At 45.0% G+C, this 27397-nt stretch overlaps 1 protein-coding gene across 2 annotated transcripts in view; it reads right to left on the reverse strand.

Annotated features, from left to right (window-relative positions):
• Window positions 1-24759, reverse strand: part of Fanci (FA complementation group I) — a 51649-nt gene extending 26890 nt beyond the window's left edge. Inside the window, exons 1-14 of one of the 2 annotated variants that reach the window (XM_057755909.1) lie at window positions 24664-24759; window positions 21120-21222; window positions 17129-17201; window positions 15663-15793; window positions 15150-15306; window positions 15015-15072; window positions 14453-14494; window positions 13422-13545; window positions 12421-12506; window positions 10590-10716; window positions 9103-9195; window positions 8100-8236; window positions 2788-2968; window positions 1917-2004 (exon numbers count right to left, since the gene is read on the reverse strand). In XM_057755909.1, the coding sequence (XP_057611892.1) occupies window positions 1917-2004; window positions 2788-2968; window positions 8100-8236; window positions 9103-9195; window positions 10590-10716; window positions 12421-12506; window positions 13422-13545; window positions 14453-14494; window positions 15015-15072; window positions 15150-15306; window positions 15663-15793; window positions 17129-17201; window positions 21120-21203 (1381 nt within the window). In that variant the 5' untranslated portion in view covers window positions 21204-21222; window positions 24664-24759. Of the gene's footprint in view, window positions 1-1916; window positions 2005-2787; window positions 2969-8099; window positions 8237-9102; window positions 9196-10589; window positions 10717-12420; window positions 12507-13421; window positions 13546-14452; window positions 14495-15014; window positions 15073-15149; window positions 15307-15662; window positions 15794-17128; window positions 17202-21119; window positions 21223-24421 lie in introns of both variants that reach the window. The other variant, XM_057755908.1, reaches the window with a different exon arrangement.
• Between the last annotated feature and the right edge of the window lie 2638 nt (window positions 24760-27397).

Genomic DNA, 27397 nt, shown 5'->3' on the forward strand with positions numbered 1-27397 from the left:
AACGGTGTGAAATTAATGAGTTCTTTTCTTTTTCTTCTTCTTTTTTTTTTTTTTTTTTTTCCCCGAGACAGGGTTTCTCTGTGGCTTTGGAGCCTGTCCTGGAACTAGCTCTGTAGACCAGGCTGGTCTCGAACTCAGAGCTCTGCCTGCCTCTGCCTCCCGAGTGCTGGGATTAAAGGCATGCGCTGCCCTGCACAAACTGAGCTTCTAACCAAAGGAAGAACAGACGACAAGTAAAACAAGTACGAGAAAAAAAACAAAAGTGGAAACCAACCAAGTGAGCACACAAAGCAGCGTGTTACGAACAGAGATCTGGCTGGAATTTCAGTGTGATCCCAAAGAGGGAAAGGTGTGACCGCTGATGCCCAGCAATGAAAAAGGAGCCGCCAGCAGACGCAGCGTCCCCATCAAGTCCAGGGTTTGCTTCCTACACATCTCCACCCAATCTTAGGCTTGATTTCACATTTTCTAGTAATGTCACACAGAAAGGAAATTTTATAAGTTGATGAGTCTAATTTATTGACTCTTTTACGTTTCCTGTTTTACATAACTATTTTTTAACAGCCCCTCTACCTTCCGCCAACAGTTTCTAATTATTCAACACTGTCACCAGCATTTGGTGAGGTCATTCTTTTTATTTTATTTTTTTGGGAGACAGGGTCTGACTAGCCTTAGCCTGGTACTTGAATTCAGAGATCCTCCTGCCTCAGTCTCCTGAGTGCTGGGATTAAAGGTGTGTGCCACGATGCCCGGCTATGATTATGGTTATTCTTTTTAAACATACACATTTTAACAGGTGTGTACAACAGTATCTACTTATGCCATTCAATTCCACTTCCCCAGTGCCTAAACTGACTATGGTAATAGCTTCACAGTACATACACATGTTAAAAGTCATTAAATTGTCATACTTTAAATGTGGAAATTACATCAATTAGACAGCATAAAGTTGTAAGGTATAATAAAATATTAATTACTGAACTTTATTAAAATCTAAAATTTAAGGGTTAAAGAAAAGTTACCAATAATAAAGGGGGGGGGGGTGGCCATAGGCATGATGAGAAACAAACAATTACAGTTCTGAGGGCCTTCTCAAAGTCTCGGAGAAGCTGCAGCAGGTCAAATGATAAAAGGGCATTTAGCAAAACTGGTGGGTAAAAAAGAGGCAACGGATTTAGACCCCAGGAGACACCTAATAAAAACAGCCAGGAAGAGGTCAACGCATGGAGAAGGACAGTTCAGTGGGATAAGCTCGGGCCCAGAGCCCCAGGCATGCAAGGCAGGCATCTGTTACAGAGTGACCTAACAGGCCTCACTGGAGGAGTATTGGCAAGAACACTGATGCCCGATGGACACCCCACTCACTGGTCAAATGTCCCCTTTCTTACTGACATCCAGACAACAAGAGGACCCATCTATCTCATAGCCACAGACAAAGACAATAAATTAACTATTATATCATTATTAAGTTGTGCTTTTTTTCCATTTCTTCTCTGTGTGTGTGTTGTGCATGAGTATACATGCATTGCCACGTGTGGGAGCATGTGTGGGTGATACACGAGTGTATGTATGCGCACACATGTGGAGCCTGGGCGTTGGAACTGGCAATCATCCTCGATCCATCAAGGCAAGGTCTCCTAGTCAGACCCACAGCCCATCAATACAGCTACTTTTACTACCCAGTTTGCCCTGGAGATTCCGTGGAGACTTTTGGGACTGAATTACAAATAGGCCACCCTGCCCACCTGGCATTTCTGTGGGTTCTGAGGACCCGAACTGAAGCTCCAGACACGGCAAGAGACTTACCCACCAAGCCATCTCTCAAACACTGTGGTGGTTTGTTTTCCTCCCTAGGACGGAATCACGGCATTGAAAAGGAAACAGCCTTACGAACTCTATCTTTTCAAGTTCAGTACCTAGGAAGTGACTGATGGGAGAGGATGTCCGAGTGACGACTCTGTTGAGGACTTGCTCCAGAATCTCCTGTCTGATCATCTCATGAATCTGAAAGAATGGAATCAACAAAGAACATTTAGTTTTTAAAAATAGAGATTTAAAACAAAAACTTATCCTAAGGAATGTTGTTGCACATTTCTTTTGAAGAGATTCATTTATTTATATGTGTGTGAGTGTTTTGACTGCATGTATGAATGTGCACCATGTGCATGCCTGGTTCCCAAGGAGGCCAGAGGGGATGCTGGACACCGAGCCCAGTCTTCCGCAAGAGCAGCAAGTAGTCTTACAGGCTGAGCGTCTCTCAAGAGCCACAGTGGTTCTTCTTATTGTCAACTTACTTGATTTTGTTTTGAGACAGGGTCTTTCTACATAGCCCAGGCTGTCCTGGAACTCACTAGATCTGCCTGCCTCTGCCTCCTGCGTCCTGGGATTAAAGGTGTGGTCATCAGCCTGATTTTGTTAGATGAGTGTGGAACACTTGTACTGCTAACACACAGGACAGCACTCGATGACAGACAGACCACCCCAAATGCAGACAGAGTATGCAGTAGGCTTGGGCCAGATGGAAGAAGAGATAAATAAGGAACAAGCTAGTATAGGCTTGATCTGATTTCTGTCTCTCTCCCTCCTTTTTTTTGACTCTTTTGTGTATTCTGTGTCTGCGCATGTCGGTCTCTCCACTTTCCAGCCACTATCACGGCTACTAATAAGAGAATGCACTACAGCTTGCCTATAGCCAGAACTTATGAAGGTATTTTCTCAACTGGGGCTCCATCCTCGCTAACGACCCTAGGTTGTGTCAAGTTACATAAAACTAGACAGTTTACTTACCTTAAAGGTCTCCAGCAAGATATTAGCCCCCAGCTTACACGCGTGCTGGTTTGTCATTTTAGAAAGACTGGAGCCAGTTTCAACAGCTTTTCCATCAAGGGTCTTCTTTGGTCCATATGAATCCATTAAGATGAAACCAAGTTCTATCAGACCTTGAGTTACATGATCCCAACTATGGACACTGTAGGAAAACAAAGCATAGTTAAGAGAAAATTAGTAAATACCCATCCTTATACATAATGCCATGTGCTCATTTAACTCAGATTTACTTTCTCTGCATGTGCTGTTATTTGTCAGAGTTCTTAATGGAGTCATAGAAACATAGGCAAGAGGCTTCCAAAGGCAGACAGAACACTTACTAGGGAGAATCCAGAGCTGTGGGCTAGAGGTGTAGCTTGGTGGCCGAATGCTTATCTAGCACATACAAGGCCTTGGATTCAATCCTCAGTCAAAAATAAAAGTATCTAAAATACTTTTAAAAAATAGAAACTAGGGGCTGGAGAGATGGCTCAGAGGTTAAGAACATTGCCTGCTCTTCCAAAGGTCCTGAATTCAATTCCCGGCAACCACATGGTGGCTCACAACCATCTGGAGTGAGGTCTAGTGCCCTCTTCTGGCCTTCAGGCATACACCATGTGGTTGTACATATTGTATTATGTATACAATAAATAAATATTAAAAAAAAAATAGAAACTAGTCAGGCAGTGGTGGCGCACGCCTTTAATCCCAGCACTTGGGAGGCAGAAGGCAGGTGGATCTTTGTGAGCTCAAGACCAGCCTGGTCTACAAAGTGAGTTCCAGGACAGCCAGGACTGTTTCACAGAGAATCCCTGTCTTAAAAATGTACCCCCTCAAAAGAAAACCTAAGAAAAAAAATAGAAACCAAAAATATGTAAAAAGAAATGTACAGTCGGGTGGTAGCGTTGCATGCCTTTAATCCCTGCAGTAGGGAGACAGAGGCAGGCGGACCTCTGTGAGTTCAAGGCCAGCCTGGTTTACAGATCTACAGAGCTAGTTCCAGAACAGGCTCCAAAGCTTCAGAGAATCCCTGTCTCGAAAAGACAAAAAAAAAAAAAAAAAAAAAAAAAAAAAAAAAAAAAAAAAAAGTTCAATATTTCAATGCAATTTCCACTCAAGATTTTACTACTAGGAGTTTCTTCAATTGTCCCTTCTATGCGGCACAGTGCACACACAGTGTACAACAAAGTTGCCCCTCTCTCTAGACTGAGATTCTCTAGGGTTAGGACCAAAGTGTAGTCACATTTTCACCCAGATAGCACAGGCACAAAGCACGCAGTAGCATAGATAAAGGGATGATGTGGTTTTAACAGCATGAGCTGAACTACAAACAGGCTTTGTCAGCAACAGAACCCTGGTGACTACCACTTGGTGTCACCCTTCAAAGTGGACAGGATAAGCTGAAGATAGTTAGTCTTTTCTCATTACATCTGCCTGTTAAGACACAGGCAAAGTATAACACAGCACTGAAAAAACAGACAGCTGTGCATCTTGACACAGTAACACTATTCACTCTGAAGGGAAAGGATAAAGAGAATAAAGTATGTGTTCCATTCTTCCACCCTAGTATTTAAACCATAGTGAGATACCCATAGGGGGCTGGGGATGTAGCTCAGTTGATAGAGCGCTTGTCCAGCATACAGGGAGTCCTGGGTTCATACAAGGAATGCTGGGGAGCACTGCAAAACTAGGGGTGACACGCACTAGTAATTCCAGCATTTGAGAGGCAGATGCTGGATGTTCAAGGTCATCCGTGGCTATATCGTAAGTTCCAAAGCCAGCCTGGGATGCATCAGATCCTGTCTTAAAAAAGGCAAGCACATGTGCGCACACACAGATGCATACACACAATGTATGTATAAGGTGTGTGTGTATAGTATAGCCCATATACATAAATGGCACGTATACACATATAAGTACATAGATGGTATACACAAAAAAATGTATATATAAAGTACATGTGTATTTGTAGTATAGCTCATATATAGTAATAGCATATATATGTACATAAATGGTACATACACAAAATGCATGTATAAGGTGTATATATATGTAGTATAGTCCATATAGATTAATGGTATATGCACATATATTAGTACCTAAATGGTATATATACACAATGTACACATAAGATGTGTTTATATAGTATAGCCCATATATATTAATGGCATGTATACACATATAAGTACATAAATGGTATTTAACACACACAATCTATAAGCTATAGAGAAATAAGAGGCTGGTTTTCTGGTCAATCAAAAAATCTCTTATTTCTCTGTAGTTTTTGTTTATTAATTCTTTGAGATTTCAAATACTGTATTTTGATCATATTCACCCCAACCCCTCCCCTTATTAGTTTTATTATTTTAAAACTTTTTTTATACCACCTTACTCTTTGAGACAGTCACTCACTCAACCTGGAGCCTTCAGATTCGGCTAGACTGGCTGGCCAGCAAGCCGCAAAGTTCTTCCCACTTCCACCTCCCCAGCCCTGGGATTACAGGCGCACACTGGAATGCCTGCCTTTTACTGGAAACTACAGATCTGAACCCAGGTCCTCACACTTCCACAGCAAACACTTTACCATCCAAACCATCTCCCCACTTGCAAAAACAAGAATATCACAGTGTTTAGGAAAGATATAAGTCACTATAGAGGGTACAAATCTAAGTATCAGGGAGCATGAAAAAGGAAGTTACATGAACATAAACTGTTAAATTTCAAACAGTGGAGATTAGACAAAGCTGTAAAGGTTTCTATGAAGAAAAACACAGGTTATCTACAATAACACAAAAACCATCAGACTTTCCACCAGCAATTCTAGGTGAAAGAGAAAAAGAATAAGGAGGGGCTGGAGAGATGGCTTGGAGGTTAAGAGCACTGATTGTTCTTCCAGAGGTCCTGAGTTCAATTCCCAGCAACCACATGGTGGCTCACAATCATCTGTAATGAGATCTGGTGCCCTCTTCTGCCTTGCAGGCACACACGCAGACAGAATACTGTAAGCTAAATAAATAAATCTTAAAAAAAGAAAAAAAAGAAAAATGAACAAGGATAATGAACTCAGACTTTTACATCTGGTGAAACGATATAACTAGTAAAGCAAAATGAAAATTTCAGATAACAAAAGAGTCAAAGTTTATCATCCACAAACTATCAGAAAGAATTACTGCAAAAATTACATATTTATGGCATTCTATTTTTCAGGAGAAAGGTATGTGGATGAAAGAACAGAGGTGAGCAAAGACATCAATCAGTAAAGCTAATATAAAGTCCAAACAAGTAAGTACTGTTAACTTTAACAAGGAGATGACAGGAGGACGTGTGTGTGTGTGTGTGGGGTGTACACACGTGTGTGCATGTGTCTTAGTGGTACAGCACTGGCCGAGCATGCACACAGCCCTGGGTTCAATCTCCAGCTCTGCAAAATAGGAAACAAGGAAAAGGGGAATGGGAAGGAACCAAGGGAGGGAAGAGACCTAAATGCCCTCGGAGCATCTCTTCATGGAGAACGGGGTGGCAGCCCTCCCCTGGTTATAGCATAGACGTGTGCCTAGTGACTGGCAAGCAGGCAAGTTATAAACTGAAAATTTTACTGGTTTGCAGTTTTTCTAGTACATTAATACTTTGCATTTCAAAGCCCTGCAGGGAAAGAGGCTGCTATCAGTACCAATGTGGCAAGCTGTGGAAGGACACAACACCGTTGAGTCTGTAACCTCACTTGCTCCTGGCTGGCTTAGCTCACAAGCATAAAGCAGACTCTGAAGTGTTTAGTACGTGGTTCTTGCCAATGTTTGCACGTTTTGCTCCTTCCCCATAATTCAGCAGTGTTGAAATGTCCTTTCTAAGATACTTCAGCTTGTGGTTCAAGGTAAGCTCAGTGCCTATTTCAGAATCTTATGTGAAGAACATGAACCATCGAAGTGCTCAGAGCACAAAGCCAAATGCATTTTAACTTTGCCCAATCTTATTATCCCCACGGGTCTGTCTTCTTGCTCTTAGAGCACAGCTTCCTAAAACAAAATATTTTTAAGGACTATATTCTGTTAGAGCAAAAATGCCTCTATCTAGTGCCTCTCTAGGCACCAAAAGGCAGATAGAAGTCTCAATAAAATACTACCAAAATACCACAAATTAGGGCAGCCAAAATTCAATCATGTCCTATATATGCTACTTTGAGGTTAACGAACTGATTGGAGAAATCACGTATAACTAACCAGCAAATACTTTAGGGAGATTATAATGATGTCACTCACATCTCTCCCTGATAAAGTTTGGCCCTATCTGGTAGCAAGAGCCTATCCCACTAGATTACAGATGAAGATGCTTTTAGATCCCATGGCTGGTAGAAACTTCCAGAAGATGGGCAGAGCTCCCATTTCCCAGTTATGCATTGCCTGATCTTTTGACCTAACTTGGATTCAACTGGGAAAATACTGGAGCGACATCATTAAGTCTGGGAAAAAAGGAAACTGGATACAGCTGGGTATGGTGGCACATACCTGCACTCGAAAAGCAGAGGCAGGACGGTCAGAAGTTCGAGGTCGGCCAGCGCTACATAGTAAGATACTGTCTCAAATACTGCTAGCAAGCAAAAAATATCCAGATACAGAGCAGAGAGAGCCGTCTCAGCCTGTTTAGTGAGTGGAACACTCTGAAGGAGAACCCAGTCTCTCTAATTTGCCCGATGTGCCGAGCTCACATTTGAATCTGAATTCCAGCACATGAAAAAGACCTTAAATTATGACTTAAAATGAAAAACTTTATATTTAACCCATAGACAAAAGTATGACATAACAAAAACTGTTATAATAACTAATATTTACCCTGAAAATAAAAACAGAACAAAACAAACCTTCTACTTGGTCACTGGTGTTTTCCTTGTAGTTTTAAGTGGATCTGTAGAAAACTGTTAAGTCAATGATTTACTTCTGACTTCCCAGCCCCAGACGTCAATGATCGCAGTAAAGATAACTGAGTATTTTTTGTGCACTTAAGACACCAATGAAGACTTAGGCTAACAGAGATGAAGTAGCAAGAAAGAACAAGATAATGCTTTATATTCTGGTTACACAGCAGGTGTCCAAGAAATCAGGCTCTGAGATGGAAGGATTTTTCCCCTTCAATATAGAAACGTTTTCTTTTACCAGTTTTAAGGGACACAATTTTAATCTTACAAAGTCATTAGCTTCAGTTCTCAGTCTTCTGCTGAGTGGTACTAAGCAGGGGTCCACACTGCATTTTCTACCCAGACCCCTCCAACACTTTTAGAGCATGGCCATCAATCAACTCACCTATTCTTTACCACTTCTAAGATCATGGAGGAAACACAAGTTCTCTGAGGGACAAGAGTCTGAAGAAATCTTGAGCCTTGGAGGAGCTGAAGATCCTTAAAGCTTTTAACAACGGAAGTCTTTAAAAGATCAAACACCTGATATAATTGAAGAAAGACGCAAATGAGCTAAAATTACAGCTTCTGACCTGAGATAAGCCGTGAGTAGTGCCATGAGTGGCCGCTTGCACACTGTCCTGTGGTGACTGTTTAAACGGACTAAGATGGTGCAGAAGCTGTGTGAGCTTCAGGTCTTTCTTCATGACACTTCCTGGGCCGGTCTGGTGGTGCATGCCTACAATCTGACACTCAGAAGGCTGAGGCAGGAGAGTCACAAGTTTGAGGACAATCTACGCAACTTAAGAGCCCGGCTCAAGCCTAACGCTTTGTTTTGGGGGCATGCATGCCACAGTGCACATGGAGAAGTCAGAAAACAACTTTTGGGAGTTGGTTCTCTCCTGCTAGGTGGTTCCTAGGGGTTGGACTTATGTCATCAGGCTTAGTATCAAGTACTTTCAGCTGCTGAGTCACCTCACCAGCTCCCTTGTCTCAAATTATTAAATAAAGTCAACAGAGACCTGCCACCAAATGGGAGGCTGGATCAAAGCTCCACACCGCAAAACAAAAGACAAAGGACGTGACTCAGAATCTTGGGACTCACGAGAAAAAGAGGGCAAGAACTTTACACTTTCCTCACTGATAATCAGGGAGCGTTCTAGAAGGCTACCATGAGAGCTAGGCCGGCTTTCTTGTCGCCTGAGCATGTATTGTGGTTATCTCGCTCCACTCCCCCATCTGGCTTTCTCAATGGAAAATGAAGGCATACCTAGGAATCGGAAGATTTCCAGCAGCCTAGAATAGTGGTCTTTGTTGCCGGCAGGACAGGGAAGGATACTAACAAAAATACATTCTTTTATGCTTTCTTGTCAAGTACAAAAGGAATTGAAGTATCGTTAAAAAATTACCTGTTCCTCAAATCTCTGCATTCTTGTCAGCGAGAGAAGAAGAGCGACACTGAAGGGACATAGGGACTTACTGGAGTCCCCTTGCTGTCCGGCCTAGAACAAACCAAAGTCATTATCCTTCACAAGCACAACACACAGCTGAAAAACAAGCTCAATAAACTGTGCGGTGGTGGGCACACTTTTAATCCCAGCCCTCGGGAGGAGGCAGAGGCAGATGGATCTCTATGAGTTCAAGGCCAGCCTGGTCTACAGAGTGAGTTCCAGAACAGCCAGGGTTACAGAAAGACAAATAAACCTTGAATATCCTGTGCCAAAAAAAATGCTCCAAGACTGAGGCCGTCACATCCAAAGGACACAGAGCCCAACTTGACCCCAAATATCTCAAAACAGATGACTGCTGGCGAATAAGGAGCGGAACCGGGTAAAAGGCTTCACCGGTATCCCACGGCACTCAGAACAACAGAGGGGAAATGTAAAAACCAATACTGCATCAACAGGATAAATGGTACAGTATGAATTTTCTAAATTTTGCTGAGAGAGCATTGCCCCGGGTTTGGGGCAAATTTGGGATACAAAACAAGTTATAGGTCAGCTAGGGATAGCAAGACCAAACACTGAAGATTTTAGAAATTCTCCTTTTAATTCTACCACTTTGCAGTTCCCAGTTTAATTACTGATTTAGGCTAAGAATCATTGCCATATGGAAAACAATTACTATACGATTACTGGAGTGCAGGATTTTCACATGCTCATAAACTATGCTATTTTTAATGACATAGGTGCAGGGGTTAAGAATGCATACTGCTCTTCCAGACGCTTAGTTTAGTTCCCATCACCCGTGTTGGGTGAATCATAACTGCCAGGGGATTAGATGCCTTCTTATGAACCCAGTGAACACTTGCACTCATATACAAATTAGATTTATTAGCAGGGCATGGTGGTACATGCTTATAATCCCAGCACTCAGGAGGCAGAGGCAGAGGCATCTCTGTGAGTTTAGGGCTAGACTGGTCTATAGGCTGAGTTTCAGGACAGTGAGGGAGACATGAAAAGATCCTGTCTAAAAAAATAGATGTGCCGGGCAATGGTGGCGCACGCCTTTAATCCCAGCACTCAGGAGGCAGAGGCAGGCGGATCTCTGAGTTTTGAGTTCAAGGCCAGCCTGGTCCAGAAAGCGAGTTCTAGGACAGCCAGGGCTACAAAGAGAACCCCCCCCAAAAAAAAGGGGGGGATGGCACAGATGTCTGATACCTGGAGGACAAACAGCCAAAAGCATGAGGAAGGCCAAAGCACCAGAAGAGCAGCTCAGGTTTGTAAGGTTTTTAAATGGAGCTCTTTGACTTGAGGGTTGGGAAATAGCCTATATCTTGTGCTTTCAAAGCCAAAAAGTCCCTTTAGACCTGTGGCTGTGACTGACATGAAAGAGGCTTGAGTACAAACACCGTGTCTCGCGGAGACCTGAAAACATCTTAAGAGCCGGGCACTACCTTTACGTGTTTCAGGAGTTCTCTGCCTAACTCACAGTCCAGTTTGATAGCAAACACAATGTGTAGAATGATGGTGCCTTCCACATGATAGAGCTCGTCTGCTGGGGCGGCCACCAGCTCCGACAGCCTAGAAGATCCAAAAACAAGGTCTAAGTTCAGGTTGTAGGTTGAAAACGTGCTGGGACCCACAAGCATCCAGCAGAAGGTGCAGACCCATGGAAGCAGAAGCAGCAAGCTAACTTCCCGAAGTATAGTCTACCTACAGACAGCATTTCCGTTCTCATTCTCTTTCCAAGCCCAAAAGCAGCCAGGCTCCATCCTCTCCTTCCCAACCAGTGTCATCTCACAAGTCTTAGAAGGTCACAGAGACATCCAGATGGCCAAAACCAATAGAGTCTCACAGGACTGTGCAGCCTACACTGGCCTTGAATTTGACCTCACGAACTATCTGCTCCCAAAGTGCAGGGATTATAAGCATGCACCTAACACCTGGCTTCCTTGTCCTCTGGGACATGGACACTGATCTCAAGGTTTTCCCCTGCTAGCTCACCCGCCCCTACCACTTGATCTTGGAACGTAGAGTATCTCGGAGCTGTTAGGGTTTTTTCTCTTCACATCTTCCCTAGATAATTCCATCCTGTCCCTTGGCTTTAGTCCCTTCCCAGTTACATCTATGTGTATTTACTTCTCCATAATTTTTAAACACATTTTAAAATGAATCAATTTATATTTTCGGTTCAGACTTTAACCTGCTCAATATGGGCTGCTACTATGCATGGCAAGTCTAATGTGGTTAGATCGGACATCCTTACTTTTCCTAAGTCAACATAGAGAACCACCTCCTCATCAACTGGGCAACAAAAGTAACAAAGGTTACTAGACTGGGAGAAACTGGTTGCATTAGACCCAACAGCATGACCTTCTTAGCTGGGCCACTTGGATTCAAATCTTTGCTGCTATTTTCTGGCTATATGATGCAGAATAATACCTAAATTATTTCCTGGTTACCATATCCACACAAAAAAGCATGCAAGTTTTATAGTGTACAAACATGGTACAGAATAAGCACTCTGTGCACTTGTTTTAAAAAGAAAATATCCTGGACTGGAGAGATGACTCTTGCAGGGAACCTGGATTCAGTTCCCAGGATCTACACAGCAGCTCACAACTGTCTATAACTCCAGTTCAGGGAGCTCTGATGCCCTCTGTGGCCTCTGCAGGTACTGCATGCACACAGTGCATATACATGCACACACTCAGGCACACACATAGACACATAAAATAAACATTAAAAAAAAAAATCAATTTTCTAAGAGCCACACTGTACTCTCTGCATTATTCCCTACCAGAAAACACTCTCCTCATCAACATACAGCAGTTATTATCAGTCAGGCTCTGGTTAAGCAGAATCTCCCCAGAGATATTTTCCCAGACCCAATCGAAAGTAGCTGTGCTGTCACTGACACATCGTCCTTTTATCTTCCCGCATGACGAACTCTAAGATTCTCTCCTCACCAAAACTTAAGCTCTACAACAGCAGGGGTCTCGTCCGACTGGTTCATCACTATGGTCCCAAGGCCAGTGCTACCCATGGAGCAAGCAACTAGGTGTTTGCTAACACAGATGTCAAACCTGCACCTTACAAGACAGCTATTGGTGCTCCTGGGAGGGTGTGAATAGGAGCAGAAGAGACTGAATTATTCTCCTGCCTTGGTAACCGAGCAGCTGGAGGAGGGGGTGTACACAGCGCTAGCAACCACACTAACGAGCAGAGCGCAGCGGGAGGGTGAGCTTGTGAAAACGCGCTGCACTTCTAAACTGTGTTACTCACTCGTCCCTGCTCTGCTCCTCGCTGTGCTGTTTGTCTAGCTCACTGAAGAAGGCTAGAATGCCGTGCAAAACACGCCTTCTGCTTCCCTAAAAAGAAAATAATAACCATTATTATAATGAAAGAACGTTCACTTAACTGAAGGTAAAATAACCAAGGGTTATCTAGTATAAATTAAGTATAAATTTATTACCGTGACAACCCACTGTCACGGTAATAACGTACAGAACACTTTCAAGTTGCAACAGAGTTTGAAATACTTCACAATGCCAGGGAAACAGCATGGTTGTAGAGTATGTGCCTTGGGCGCCCAACCTTAACTTGTAAGGCTGTTATGTCGTGACTTCCCCCCAGATAAAACATTTCATTCTGCAGAGACGGTCCTTAAGCTTAGGTACTAATGACGGGCAAAGGCTTCAGGAAGTCCCTGAAGCTGAAGAGATGCACTAGGACCCAGCCTCCTCAAGCACATATAAGCAGCAAGGACATGGGAGACACCGTCAGACCAACTGAGCTGCCTGAGGGAGACTTTCCAACCTGCTGCGCTGCCTCGCCAAGTGTGCGGTAACCTCCAGGGTTCCAGTCTTTGTGAGTTGTCACCCGTGCTGGGGCAGCCTTTGGTAATGCAGCCTTTGAGTCATTTCTGCTTCTGAAGTAACTCTCACCCACACTCCTGAAAGCAACCCCAGTACAGCTTGCTGCTCCACCCCAGTGGGCTTTGGTGGTATCCTTACGGGGATCTGTTCTTGGTCCCCTGTCTGGTGTGAGCAGATGTTTGCTTACATCTCTTCAGGAGTTTCTGTGCTTATAGTGTGCACACGTTCTGACGTCTATTTCTTTTATTTACACACACACACACACACACGGATGAAAAGTATGATCAAATTACCACAGATGAAATGAAAACATGTATGTCTTAGTATGGAAACCAACAATCTTAAAAGGCTTAACTAGGATAGCTGCTTAAGCCACAGAATTCAGAGAAATAACCGTTTTCACTGTACCTTGGAGGAGAGAACCAGAAGCTGATAGACCAATGGCGGTATTTCTTGAAGATTCAACTTTGGAAACATTGCCAACACTTTTGCCACCACGAGATCCATCTCTTCTGTCGTCAGATGGACGTCCCTGTGGAGCAGAGGTTTTAAAGTCTAACCAGAGCCTAACTACTTTGCTTTTAGAAACTAAATACAAGGCTTTACAATAATCAAAATTCTCTCCAACATTTTTTAAGGGATAAAATTTAGGGACTGGGGTAAAGCTTAGCAGGACAAAGCCTTTACTATGTAAGGTGAGGCACAGGGCTCGGACCCCAGGGCCTGTTCCCTATCATTTTATCCAAGACAGGATCTCTGGACAAGCTACCTAGTTAGCCGAATCAACAAGCTTTGGGACAAGTGAGAGACTATGTCTCCATTGCTCAGGTAGAAAACAGTCAAGGAGGATGACCAACGTCAGTCTCTGGCCCCCCACACCCACACTCACAACAAAGGACCTTCAGAGTAGCAAACACACACACACATATGCACACCACATGCACACACACAAACAAATAAATAAAAATAAACGAACAAATAAAATAAGGGGCTGAAAGGATGACTCAATGGTGAAGAACAATCGCTGCTCCTCCAGGGGACTGAAGTTTGGTTCCCAACACCTACAACAAGCAGCTCAAAACCACCTGTAACTCCAGCTCCAGGGGACCTGACTCCCACTTTTGGCCTTGGCATGCGCTTGCACACACATGCACACGTAAGGAAAGAATAAAACGAGTCTTCCTTCCTTGATGTTCCACTTATGAATAATCTTTTAAGAGAACCAATAAATTTACCTAACATCTCGAAAAGAAAATCAGTTATATATTTAACAAACTGAGCCAAAACAGAGGGAGGGGAGAGAATTCCACAACAGAAGACAGAGGTACTATTGCTGTTACCAGGAAAAGTGGTTTGAGCCCACTGTGTTTCGGCTTCTCGTGGGTATGTTGACAAAGCTTGACATAAAGGCAAAAACCAAACAAACAAACAATGCTTACTTGAACATCGACGTGAGTTGGATCACATATCGTTGAGCCCATCTGGTTAAAGACAATGAGGAAGAGCATGAATTTATTCCATCTTAACTCCTTTACATGCAACTTTATAAAACTAATGAAGAAGGAAAAGGGCATCCCCCCCTCAGACAAAACAGATACAATGTAACACAATAGCTGGATATGGTGGCCCTGGAATCTCCCCACTTCAGAGGCAGCGTGAAGACCTGAAGTTCAAGGTCACCCCCCCCACACACACACACATACACACACTACATGTCAAGCTTGAGGGCTACACGAGACCCTGGCTTTCTAAAAAACACAAAAATGAAAAAATAGGACTGTAACATGTGGGCCTGCTTGGTTTCTGTCCTCCCACCAGGTCCCACAGCCTTCAGCCAGAGGACCAATAATTAGTCTTTATAACGCATCAGGCAAACATGGTGGACAGCACTGGGAGCTTTAGGGAATGGGAAAACCCGCTGTCTGGGGAAGCACGCCCAGGCTTTGGCAGTGTCATGCACATGAGTGCGCAAGCACTCCTGTACTTCTTCCGGAGACTCACCTGACGGAGCACAGGCTGTCAATCAGCTGCCGCTTATACTCCTCTCCATTCAAATCACCTAAAGACACAAAATGGATGGAGAGACTGACCGCATAATACGAAAAGAAAAAGCCACCAGAGCCGGAAGAAAATTACCTTTCCCGCAAGTCAGCACTTCCTTTTTGGTGGCCAAGGCAGTAAGGACGACGGGTAGTAACTCCAGAGACTTCCCATTCACTAGCCTGCCCTCTTTGATAGCACCGACAAACTCACTGGCTAATTCAACAAGCAACGGTCCTGGAAGATGGTGAACCTGAAAGGAGTTCAAACCAAAGCAAATCTTAAAGCAGGAATCCAGTATCTGAAACCTTTCTGGGAAATGAGTCTGTGGCTGAAACACTGAACAGGCATGGCCTCCTCCAACAGGCATTATCAGGGATTCGCGGAATCACGCTGTTCTGCCCCGTATTTGTAACTGTAAAGAACCTCAAAAGTTAGGGTCCTCCACCAAACCCTTAACGCTTTCAGGACCTACAGGAGATTGGCATCCTGGTACCAGAAGGGAAGCAGAGTCTAAGGGTTCGTCCCTTCCTGGCCCACGTGTTAAGCCTCAGGTCTTCTCCCCGACTAGGAGAGGTCTGGCACTGAGTACTGCCCCTTCCATCTTACCTCCAGCATGAGCAATCCTATGATCTCAGACGCCACTTCTTGCTGCAGCTCTCCCGATTCGATCAACTGGATACAGCAAGAATACACCTTGGACCTCCTAAGGGCTCCATCTTCTTCAGAGCAGGGGGAGCCTTGGTGTTTTAGACAGGTGTACAGAACAAAGGAAGAAGAAACAGAACCCAAGGGTGAATAGGAAAATCACACAAGCCTGTATGCAGTACTGAAACACAACAATGGTGTTTTTAACAGCAATATCAAGGGGCTTTGAAGCAGTCAGTTTAGCCAAAGCAAAAGGATTAAAGTGTCACCTTCTGCTCCAAGAATTTATTTTACAACACGGTGCAGTAATTTGGGAAGAGGGCTTCACTTATCCAAGTTCAATGAGCTATGTCAGGACATTATCACCGGCTACGTCAACAAAGTAATAAGGACAGTAAAATCCATCTCTTCCATAAGCAAGATACAACAATACTGACAAAAGTAGCCAGATTCAATTCCAGAAATGAGGCGAAGACTCAGCCAGAGGAGCGCCGCTGTAAGAAAGCAATCCTGACGTGGCCGAGCATTCCGTCATGCCAGCAAGAGGACTGGAGTCCAAGGTCATCCAGGACTACAGCAGTCTCAGGCCAGCCTGGGCTAAATGAGACTTTGTCTCAAAACTTCAAACAAAGAAGAGTAATTCCAGGCAAGCAATTTTTATAAAGGTGCCAGACTGGGGTGGGGGTAAAGCCAGATCTCCACCTCACAACATACACAAAAGTCAGTTCAGATCAATCAAAGACCTGAATGCGAGAGCTACAGCAAACCCTGGTATAGTGGCATACACTGTAATTCCAGTACCTGGAGACCAAGGCAGGATTAGGACTTTGAGGCTGGGATTGCTGGTGCACACTTTCCATCCCAGTACGCAGAAGAGGCCGGTGGATCTTTGCAAGCCCAAGGCCAGCCTGGTCTACATAACAAGTTCCAGACTAGTTGAAGCTACATAGTAAGATACTATCTTAGAATAAATGAATCTTTTTTGAGAATTCTACCACTATTTATGAAACCGCTCTGAGTCACAATCTGAACATAGAGCCCTTGTTTGAGAAAGTGAAACAAACACACTACACCGGGAATTAAGGCTCTGTAGAGGTGTGGAGGATGCTCTACTGCACTCAAACCCAGAGCTCCCTGGCCCCTCGGGACTGCTAGACACATCTTCGTCTCGTCTCCACGATCCTAAGACTGTGTAAACCCCAGCGGCGTGCACTCTTTACAGGCCCCCGGCCAGCAATATCATCTCAGGGCCCTTCCAATTCCCTTCAGTAAAGCATCCCAGGATCACACCGAGGAGAGAGCTCCGCTTGAGCTGATTCTGGAGAATCTCCCTAACAGAAAGGATGTACCAGTGGGCTCTCAGACAGTCAGAAAAGCAGCAATGACACCCGCCAACCAAGGGGTGTGCTGAGAGGGACGCACGTCACCTTTGAAGATGGCTCTCAGGAATGCTCCAACAGCTCTTCCTTTCACTGCTTGGCTCTGAAGGAGATCGGTCAACTGCAACAGAAGGGAGAAAACAATTGCGAGTCTCCAGCAACTGCTCCTCCACCTACACAACCGCAGTGCGCAGAAGGAAAGCAGGCGCTGCCAGGTTCTGGTCTGACTAAAATACACACGCCCTCCTTTTTTATTGTGTAGAGCGGCAAGATCTTCATAGAATCCTGGACCACCAAGACTGAGATAGCCAGGCATAGCCACGCAGACCTGATCCCAGCACTTCAGGTCAAAGCAGAAGGACATTCATGAGTTCTAGGCCACCCTAGGATACACAGCAACTGTAAGGCCAGTAAGAGCCGCAGAGCAAAACTTCTAAAATAAATAAAGGCTAGGGCTGGGGATGTAGCGCAGTTGGTAAAGCACTTGCCAGGTATGCACAAGATTGTGGGTTCAAACTCTTACACTCCAAAATCTGGGTGTAGTGACACATACCTACAAGCCCTGTGCTCTTGAGATGAGCGCAGTAGGATCAGAAGTGCAAGGTTTATCCTTGGCTACACACGTGTTCAATATCAGCTTGGGCTAAAGACCCTGTTTTGTTTGGTTTTTAAAGCTATTCAAAAATTCAGAGCCAGATATGGTAGTAGTTTGTGTCTGCAGTCCCAGTATTTGGAAGGTTGAGGCGGGAGCTCGAGGTCTATCCACATTATACAGTAAGACTTTAAAAATCCCTAAGGAGGGGCTGGAGAGATGGCTCAGTAGTTAAGAACATTGCCTGCTCTTCCAAAGGTCCTGAGTTCAATTCCCAGCAACCACATGGTGGCTCACAACCATCTGTAATAGGGTCTGGTGCCCTCTTCTGGCCTGCAGGCATACACACAGACAGAATATTGTATATATAATAAATAATAGTTTTTAAAAAAAATCCCTAAGGAGGTAAAATCCATTCTACAAATAGTTCTTAACTCTTTCATTAGCACTAGTACCTTGGCATGATTTAGAGACATACATACATCAACAAAGACTTCCGATGCGTGTACTTTCTCAGAGAACAGTGTTGTAAGGCTGGACAAACAGACATGGTCATTTGCCTTAGAGCTCATGAGAAAGGGGAAAAGAATGACAGAAGAAGAAAACTGTCAAGACGACAAAGAAGTAGCTGAGAGGCCGGGCGGTGGTGGCGCACGCCTTTAATCCCAGCACTCGGGAGGCAGAGACAGGCGGATCTCTGTGAGTTCGAGACCAGCCTGGTCTACAAGAGCTAGTAGGGAGATCAAGGCATCCTCTATGACAAGAGAGCGAGCGTTTGGTAGGCTTGAGTATCTGAGGAAATACCAATGGGTCAGGCGAGAGGTAAGGAAGGGCAAAAGTAGCAAAGAGAAATTGTGGAGCAACAGGCAAGGGCCAGGTGGAGAAGAAACACATAAGCCACCGTCGGAAGATCAGGGTTCATCTAAGTGCAGGAGAAGTTGCTGAAGGGAAACGAGTGACTCTTCTCATGAAGGGAGAACAGGTTGTAGGGACTGATGAGGAAGGGGGACACCTGCTAGGAGGCTGAGTGACTGTGTAAGGAGCGGATCAAGTCCTCGGTGAGTGGATATTGTTGACGGCACAGCCATGCTCAGGACCAAGGCCTTGGACGACGGGAAACTGGCAAAGCCTTTCCACCACGTTGGGCTCAGAAAGGCTCTGGTCTCAGTGCAAGTGTTTGTGAACGACCTACCAGTGTGTGCAAAAACTAGCAACTGCACTTCCTCCTCAAAGTTTACAGCCTGAGACTGCCAGAGACTGACGATACAGACTGACCGATGGAGACTAGTTCCAACCCCCTGTGCTGTATGCTGAGGTTCCAGGCTGTTGCAACAGTTGGCACACTCTACCGGGGTGTGCACGGCCCATCAGCTTTTTTCTGTATATGTCTGTGATTTCTTCCTAATAGACTGGGTTTTTTTTGTTGTTGTTGTTGGTTTGTTTTTCAAGCCAGGGTTTCTCTGTAGCTTTGGAACCTGTCCTAGAACTCACTCTTATAGACTGGGCTGGCATAGAACACAGAGATCAGTCTGCCTCTGCCTCCCAATAGCTGGGGCACCACCACCTGGCTAGATGGTTGTTTGTTTTTTTAAAAGATTTATCTATTGGGGGCTGGAGAGATGGCTCAGAGGTTAAGAGCACTGGCTGCTCTTCCAGAGGTCCTGAGTTCAATTCCCAGCAACCACATGGTGGCTCACAACCATCTGTAATGAGATCTGGCGCCGTCTTCTGGCGTGCGGGCATACATCGAGGCAGAGTGTTGTATACATAATAAATAAATCTTTAAAAAAAAAGATTTATCTATTATAAATACAGTGTTCTGCCTGCATGAATACTGCAGGCCAGAAGAGCACCAGATCTCATTACAGATGGTTGTCAGTCACCATGTGGTTGCTGGGAATTGAACTGAGAACCTCTGGAAAACCAGGCAGTGCTCTTAACCGCTGAGCCATCTCTCCAGCCCCCTGTGATTTCTTTAGTAAGTCTGTTCATTTTTCATTCCCTCGCCACCCCTTGTCAGGGTTTCAGGTGCAAGCCTCGTGGGTCATGGCAAAATGATGAGAACAGGAACAGATTACCACAGCCCTAGAAGGAGCCACCCCTCCCGGAGCCTTGATCTGGACTTCCAGTACCCAGAATCAGGAACTAAACTGTTATTACTTAAGCCATCCAGTCTGAGGTCCTTTCTAACAGCAGCCTTAGCTAGCACACTAATATACAGGAGATGGGGGAAAGGAGACAGATTCAAGACAGATCCAAGAGCTCAAAGTAGACCCCATCATAGTCTGGAGGTAAAGGAGAGGCAGAACGATGCAGAGAAAAAAAGTCAATGAAGAATTCTTAATTTCAGATTTAAGCAACTAACTGGAAGGTGGTAGCATCTAATGAAAACGGTGAAATCTGGGTTTTAGTGAGCACCGAGATAACCCAGAGGGCTACTGCAGCACACTGCGGAGCTCTGCCCAGGGCCTGTGTCAGACACTTAGGACCACAGCTTAGGACCGCGGCTCAGAGACTGAAGGCCAAGGGCCAAGCGGATAATTAGGTCACTATTGTTTCGTCTTTATAATCATGGATTCACAGTGAAGATTCAGACATCGGCTATCTTTTACCAATAACTGAAAAGAGATTTTTTTTCTGCCTACTAACTTATTTTCTTCAAAGAAAGACATAAATGGAGACTCATCATCAAGAAGGCTTCGCACCCATAACTCTGGCCTCTATGTAGCTTCAAATACGACTACTATGAGGGCTACAAACGTATATTGATTTGGGGGCTGGAGAGATGGCTCAGTGGTTAGAGTGCTTCCTGCTCTTCCAGAGGACCCAGGTTTGATTCCCAGCACCCACAGGGCTGCTCACAACCATCTGTAATTCCAATTCTATGGGATCTGTTGGCTTCCTGACTTCCCCGGGCACCAGGCATGCACACAGTGCACACACAGGCAGGCAGAATACTCACACAAAGAATAAAAAAATTAAAGATAAAAAAGTATACTGATTTGTATGTGCTCAGCTGCAAAGGCAATCTAAGGTTCTTCCAAATTTAAGACGATATGAATGGCTTTCGGGTGTCCTTTTAACTCTCAGCACTTATTTCCTTTTTCTGTTTGTTTGTTTGGGGTTTGGTAGTGTTGGGGACTGAACCCAGGACCTTGTGCATGCCAAGGGAGTCTTCTACCACTGAACTGCACCTCAGCCCTCTTCCTACTTTCTGCTCAGTCCAGGCAGGACATGAATTTGGAGTCTTGTCAGTTTCCCCAATAGCAGGATTACAGCATCCAGCTCAGTGTCTATCTACGTCCACCAAGAAAGCTGTCATCTCCTACGGACACCGGTCGGAGGGAAAGCCCCAGTGTATCCCGGCGGCTCTGCGGTTGCTGCTCTTTCCTGCTCACACATCCCTCAGGTTTGCCAAGCTTGGCCTTTGCTTTTAGCAGTACTCACGTCGTCAGTTTTCAGGGTTTGAAGAAACTCCTGCAGCTTATCTGTTGTTTTATCTGTTGCTAGGGATAAAATTTTCAGGTCCATTGTTGCTCATAGCAGAGAACTGTAAGGAGAAAAAAAAGGTCACAGCTGTAAGCTTCTAGAAGTAATTCATACCAGTTACAGACAACACAGTAGTGTTCAGCAGATGGAAACCTCGTATAAGATGATGCTTATCCTCATCAAGTCTTACGAATTTCCTACAGTTCTGCACGTGGTTCAAAGCTTCTGCAGACATTTGCACCTTCTATTCAGCACTTAGCTATGTATCAGACATATTATAAACATATAGGACTATATAAACATAATAAAACACTGTTCAACAAATGAATAACCTAACATTAAATAACCCTTAATAAGTGCCAATTCAATGGTATAAAAAAAAACCAAGTAGGGCTGGAGAGATGGCACAGAGGTTAAGAGCACCGGCTGCTCTTCCAGAGGCCCTGAGTTCAATTCCCAGCAACCACATGGTGGCTCACAACCATCTATAATGAGACCTGGCGCCCCCTTCTGGCCTGCAAGCATACATGGAGACAGAACACTGTGTAAGTAATTAAAAAAAACAAAAAACAAGTAAGGCAGAAGATGTGGCTCAATGGCACAGTGCGTGACTAGCATGACAAGGCCCTAGGTTCAATTCCCATGTCATAAAAAAGGAGAAGGAGAGCAGGTCAGGGGTATGTGGAGATCATAAGCACTAGCTGTTTAGCTCATACCAGGAGAGGGCGAAGCAGGATTAGAATTCAAAACCAGCTCTCAGTTACATAGTGAGTCTGAGGCCAGCCCAAACTACAAGTGAGAAGCCAGGCCAGTGACATTAAAAGTGTTTTTAGAAGAAAAGTCTGAACTGGTCATTAAGAGACTACTTTTCTTTTTTTGGTTTTTCTTTTTTCTTTTTTTGATTTTCGAGACATGGTTTCTCCGTAGCTTTTGGCTCCTGTCCTGGAACTAGCTCTTGTAGACCAGGCTGGCCTCGAACTCACAGAGATCTGCCTGCCTCTGCCTCCCGAGTGCTGGGATTAAGGGTATGTGCCACCACTGCCCAGTATAAGAGACTAAATTTAGGTAGCCGAGAAAACCAGATGGTCTACAATATTGGGAAGGAGGGTACCGTAAACAAAGGCAGGCACGCCTGAACATGCAGTTGGGAATGTAAGTAGATCGGCCGAGAGGGAGACCAATCAGAACAGTAAAGGTTAGACAGGGAGGCCGAGAAGAAACAAGACCTCAAGCGACAGTTAAGGAATGACAACTACCAAGGAGACTGGGAACGGTCTTCATCAAACTGTTGTGCAAATCGAAGTGGGAAGGGACAGGGAGGAGAGACCAGAGGAGACCTAGAGGCTCTTGTAGTGGTGGACTGTGCGGTGGAAAGATGAACGGAGGCACACTGGACACAAGAGGTAAGTGCAGACTGCAGGGGGGAACCCACTGCTTCTCCGCTCCCTCCTGCTTCCCATCCGCATATACAGCAGCATCCACTCAGCCGCCCAACCCACAAGCCTGGGCAAACTCCTAGGAACTCTGTTTTCACGCTCGATATCCACTACCAAGTCCCACCAATGTCACCCCAACACCTCTCAATCTGTCAGTAGCTCTCCGCCTCTGTTCTGACCACCAAAGCCAACAGCATCTCTCACCGGGCCATTCCAAGATATTTCAACCTGTCCCCCTCAACACAGCAGTAAAGATATTTTTTTTTAAAGCAAAATAATAAGTTGTATAGTTTCCTTCCAATCTAGCCTTTCCTTTTAGGCCTATCCTTATTTTAAAAGTGGTTTTCCAGCAGGTGGTGGTGGCACGTGCCTTTAATTCCAGCACTTGAGGCAGAAGCTGGAGGATTCCTGTGAGTTCAAGGTCAGTCTGGTCTACAGACTGAATTCCAGGATAGCTAAACAGCTGGGGCCACATAAAATGAGATTGTCTCAAACACACACACAAACATTAAAACTATATTATAAAGAGCTAGCAAATAAGAAAAAAAATGAGCCGGGCGATGGTGGCGCACGCCTTTAATCCCAGCACTCGGGAGGCAGAGGCAGGCGGATCTCTGTGAGTTCGAGACCAGCCTGGTCTACAGAGCTAGTTCCAGGACAGGCTCCAAAGCCACAGAGAAACCCTGTCTCGAAAAACCAAAAAAAAAAAAAAAAAAAAAGGAAATTAACCACATTGAAATTAACCAGACCCAAAGTCTATACGAGACAGTGAACGTCCATACAGTTCGAACAGCCACTCTCAAACACTGGATCTTCACATTGGGTTTTACACTGTCTCTGTCAAATGTGTTTTTATGCACTTATCCACCACCAAAACCAGAAAAACATATAACAGAGTTTAAAGGTGACAAGAAAGGGCTGTTTGCAGGTAATGGAAATTTGAGTCATAAAAAGGAATATAAAGCTAACTGTTCTCCTATTTTATCACTCTATTCTAAGAACAATGAATTGTTTTCTGGCCTTCAAAGCCACAAGGTCTTCCTCTTATTGGCCCTTACAAATATGAGTTCTCATCTGAAATAAAGACCCACCCTTCCATCCTTGCTCTCTAAGGTTCAATTTCTACAAAACCTTCAGAGCTCAGATCAACCCACACTCTTAGACGCTGGGGTTAAATGCTCTGGAAGCACCAGCAAAATTCCTTCCACGATGTTACCAACTTTTAATACTACATTTTAAATTAACGGCTGGGTCTCCCACCGGTCTACAATTCCACAGCTGTATCCAGTTTTGCTCATCATTGTTATCTTGAGCACACGAACAAGCTTAGATTAAGGACCTAATGAATATCTGATGGGGGCTAAAGAATGTCACTCAGCTGGTAGAGGGCTTGCCTAACAGGCATGAAGCCTTGGGTTTGATGTCAACGCCACCACAAAACTGTGTGAACCTGGCATGGGTAATGCATGCCTATAATCCAAGCCCTCGGGAGGTGGAGACAAGATCAGAAGTTTAAGGTCATCCTCAGCTGCACAGAGTTGTAGCCAATTAGGCTACATAAGACCCTTGCTCAAAAACCGAACGAAAGGGAAAAAGAAACAGAAACCATAAAACGAGGCGTCCAGTGCAGTTTTCTGTCCCAACTTTTAAATACAGTGCCGAAAATATACTAAACATCTAGTGGAGATTGGGTGTTTGGTTTGTAAACACTATATAAATGGAAAAAAACAAAACATCTGGTGCGGGTTATTAGCTTCTGGAGCTCCACTCTACTCACGAGGGCACCTCCTGAGCAGCCTGCCTATCCTACGCAGTGCCACTGACCTGTCTTCCCGCTGGCACTGGGCTCCACGGGCGACACCGGGGCTCGAGGACGTCCCAGAAGGGCAGGACCAATAGGGAGGACTAAGCGAGGCGCGCCGCAGAAAAATCCGCCAAAACAGAGACACCCGACCCCAGCGCTGGCACTAGGCATGGGGGACGCCAAGTCGCAAGGAGACCCGCCTGTCCTCCCGAGCCCACTTCCTCCCGCCCTGTGCGCGCAGACCCTGGGAAGCCATCCTAACCTCACCGCAGACTCCTTCCAAATTCCCGCTCAACTCCGCGCAGCAGCACTTCCGTCGTCCGGAGTAACAGGTCCCGCCCCCCGTGGTTCATTTCCGACTCCCTTGCTCGGTGGGGCGGACCATTCTAGCTGATGGGGGGGGGCGTTGCAAAGTTCGCAAGAGAGGCTCGACCCGCTTACTCGCTTTGGAGACCCCAGAGTGAGCATGCGCGTTATGGTCTGAGTTAGCCAAGCTTTAACTGAGCTCAACAAGTAGTTGAAGCCAGTGCGGTTTTGAAGCACCTGAAAGGCAAAGGGAGCGCTCATATTTCATATTGTCCGTGGAGAGATGAAGCGTGTCTGCTCCCTTACGTAACCTCAACGTTGAGCTGGTTCTTTCCCAGAAGCACTGAATGTTCAATACATATTTGTTAATAAGCATCTGACTGTAGAGTCAAGATCAATGGAGCAGTGGACCGAGGTTCTACTTTAGATTGAGGGTGCAGCTTGTGTAACGTGCCCACAGTTAACAAGCTCCTGCCTAGTTAAGCATGTGAAGGTTCTTAGGGTGGTGGAGAGGAAGCAGAGGCTTGTACATTTAATATTAGGGATGGGGGGGTGGGAAGCAGGGGGGTCATGGATGTATTCACATTGTCTAACCATGTCCTTTTCAGATGAGTGCCCCAGAGAGTTCAAGAAATGATGAGCTGAGTTCGGAGGTCTGAAGTAGGGCCCCCTAAGAAGTTATAAGTTGTCTGTGGCAGTGGGGATCAAAGGGGTGACTTGGTGCACCTACTATGTACACCCACCCTGAATATTTACCATCTGTCTTCCCCGCAGAGCCACTTCTCAGCTACCCATAGTGCCTCACACCCTGGTGGGCCCACTCTGTTGCTGTGGGACAATAGTCTTGTACCCTGTAAAGATTTGTCACTTGTATTGGTTTAATAAAATGCTGTTTGGCCAGTAGCCAAGCAGGAAGTATGGGGGAGGTGACCAGAACAGAAGAATTCTGGGAAGAGGAAAGGCTCAGTCTGCAGTCATCACCCAGCCATAGAGGAAGCAAGATGAGAATACCTTGATGATAAAAGGTGCCAAGCCATGTGGCTAACACAGACAAGAATTATGGGCTAATGTAAGTTATAATTAGTTAATAAGAAGCCTGAGCTAATAGGCCAACCAGTTTATAATAATGTAGTGTTTCTTTGTTTCTTTGGACTGAACAGCTGCAGGACCAGGCAGGACAGAAACCTCTGTCAACACTCTGTAGAGGCTGGACCTCAAAAAAAAGACCCCCAAAAGGGGCTGCAAACTTGAGGATATCTAATGAGTTACTGAAAACATGTTCTAAAGAGGACATGCGGGCACTGGGGGGCACTTTTTCTAGTTCCCTGGACTCTGGAAGGGCATGACCAGAGAAGGTTCAATAGGGCACTTATTAGAAGCCCAGGTTCTTTCATAACCTGGGCTAGCTAAAGAGCAGCACCACTTGAGAGAATCAGCAAGGAGTCTAAAAAGTCCACACTTAGAAGCACTTGACAGTGTTGACTTGCAGCAATCTCAAATGTAAAAGAAATGCAATCAGGGGATGGGGTGTAGCTCCGTTCGAAGAGTTCTTATGTAGCAAGCATGAAAACCCAGGTAGACTTTTTGGACAAGGGCAAAAAGCAGCCACATTCTTCACCAAAATACCACAAGAACTGTCTCTAGGTCACATACTATAATTCTTCTCCTCTGAAACCTCTTAAGCCAGGTCCGTGCAGTTCAAATCGCCCTCAGCACCACGGTCTTCCATGTTCCTTCCAATATGGCCCATTAAGCAGTGCTTAAAGCATTTCACTGCTTTCCTAACCCAAAGTCCTTAAGTCCGCATTTCTCCAAATAAAAACATGGTCAGGCCTATCACAGTAATACCCCACTCCTGGTACCTGAGAAGCTTTACACCCCAATAAGTCTCTTTGCTGATGCAGCAATCAAACCAGACCAAATCAAGCCATATCGAAACAAGCCCAGGTTTAATGGGTAAAATGCTTCCAGATGATTTTCTGACCCTCCAGAGAGGAGACCGAAAAAACATGTGTCTGTTTTCGGGGGGACAGTTTATATACCCTGTGGGAGTGGTCTTGAGCATCTCTAGGGGAGGAGGGTCATCATTTGGTGGACTTTTTGAGATGCAGCAGTGTTTGGAGAGAGATGGGGAAGAGGCTTGAGGTGAAGTGTCTACTAGAGCATCCCAGATTCTTGGGGTATATGGGCGCCAGGGGTTGGGGTGGAGCTTCCACCAGAACAGTGCCAACTTCTGCTTCAGAGTTTCTATTGCTGTGAAGAGACACAATGACCATGGCAACTCCTATAAGGAAAACATTTAATTGGGGGCTAACTTACAGTTCAGAAATTTAGTCCGTTGTTTTCCTGGTGGGATGATATGGGTTGTCTTTCTGTATATATGTTGCTTTTGTTGGTTGATGAATTAAGCTGTTTCAGCCAGTGGTTTAGCACAGCAAAGCCAGGCGGGAAATCCAAACAGAGATATAGAGAGAGCGTAGGCAGAGTCAAGCAGATGCCAGTAGGCCACAGAGGAAACAAGACACGTAGAAATGAGGTAATGCCACGACCACATGGCAAAACATAGAGCACCCCAACATCAACATGTGGCCAATGTACTGACTCTTCAGTCAACCTCTCATTGCAATCCTCACCCAACTGTCTCCTGACCTGGTCCCTTTGGTCCAGTTCACAGTCTCTCCTGTCCATGA

Source organism: Chionomys nivalis, chromosome 23, assembly GCF_950005125.1.
Source record: "Chionomys nivalis chromosome 23, mChiNiv1.1, whole genome shotgun sequence".
In the NCBI taxonomy this organism is placed as follows: Eukaryota; Metazoa; Chordata; class Mammalia; order Rodentia; family Cricetidae; genus Chionomys; species Chionomys nivalis.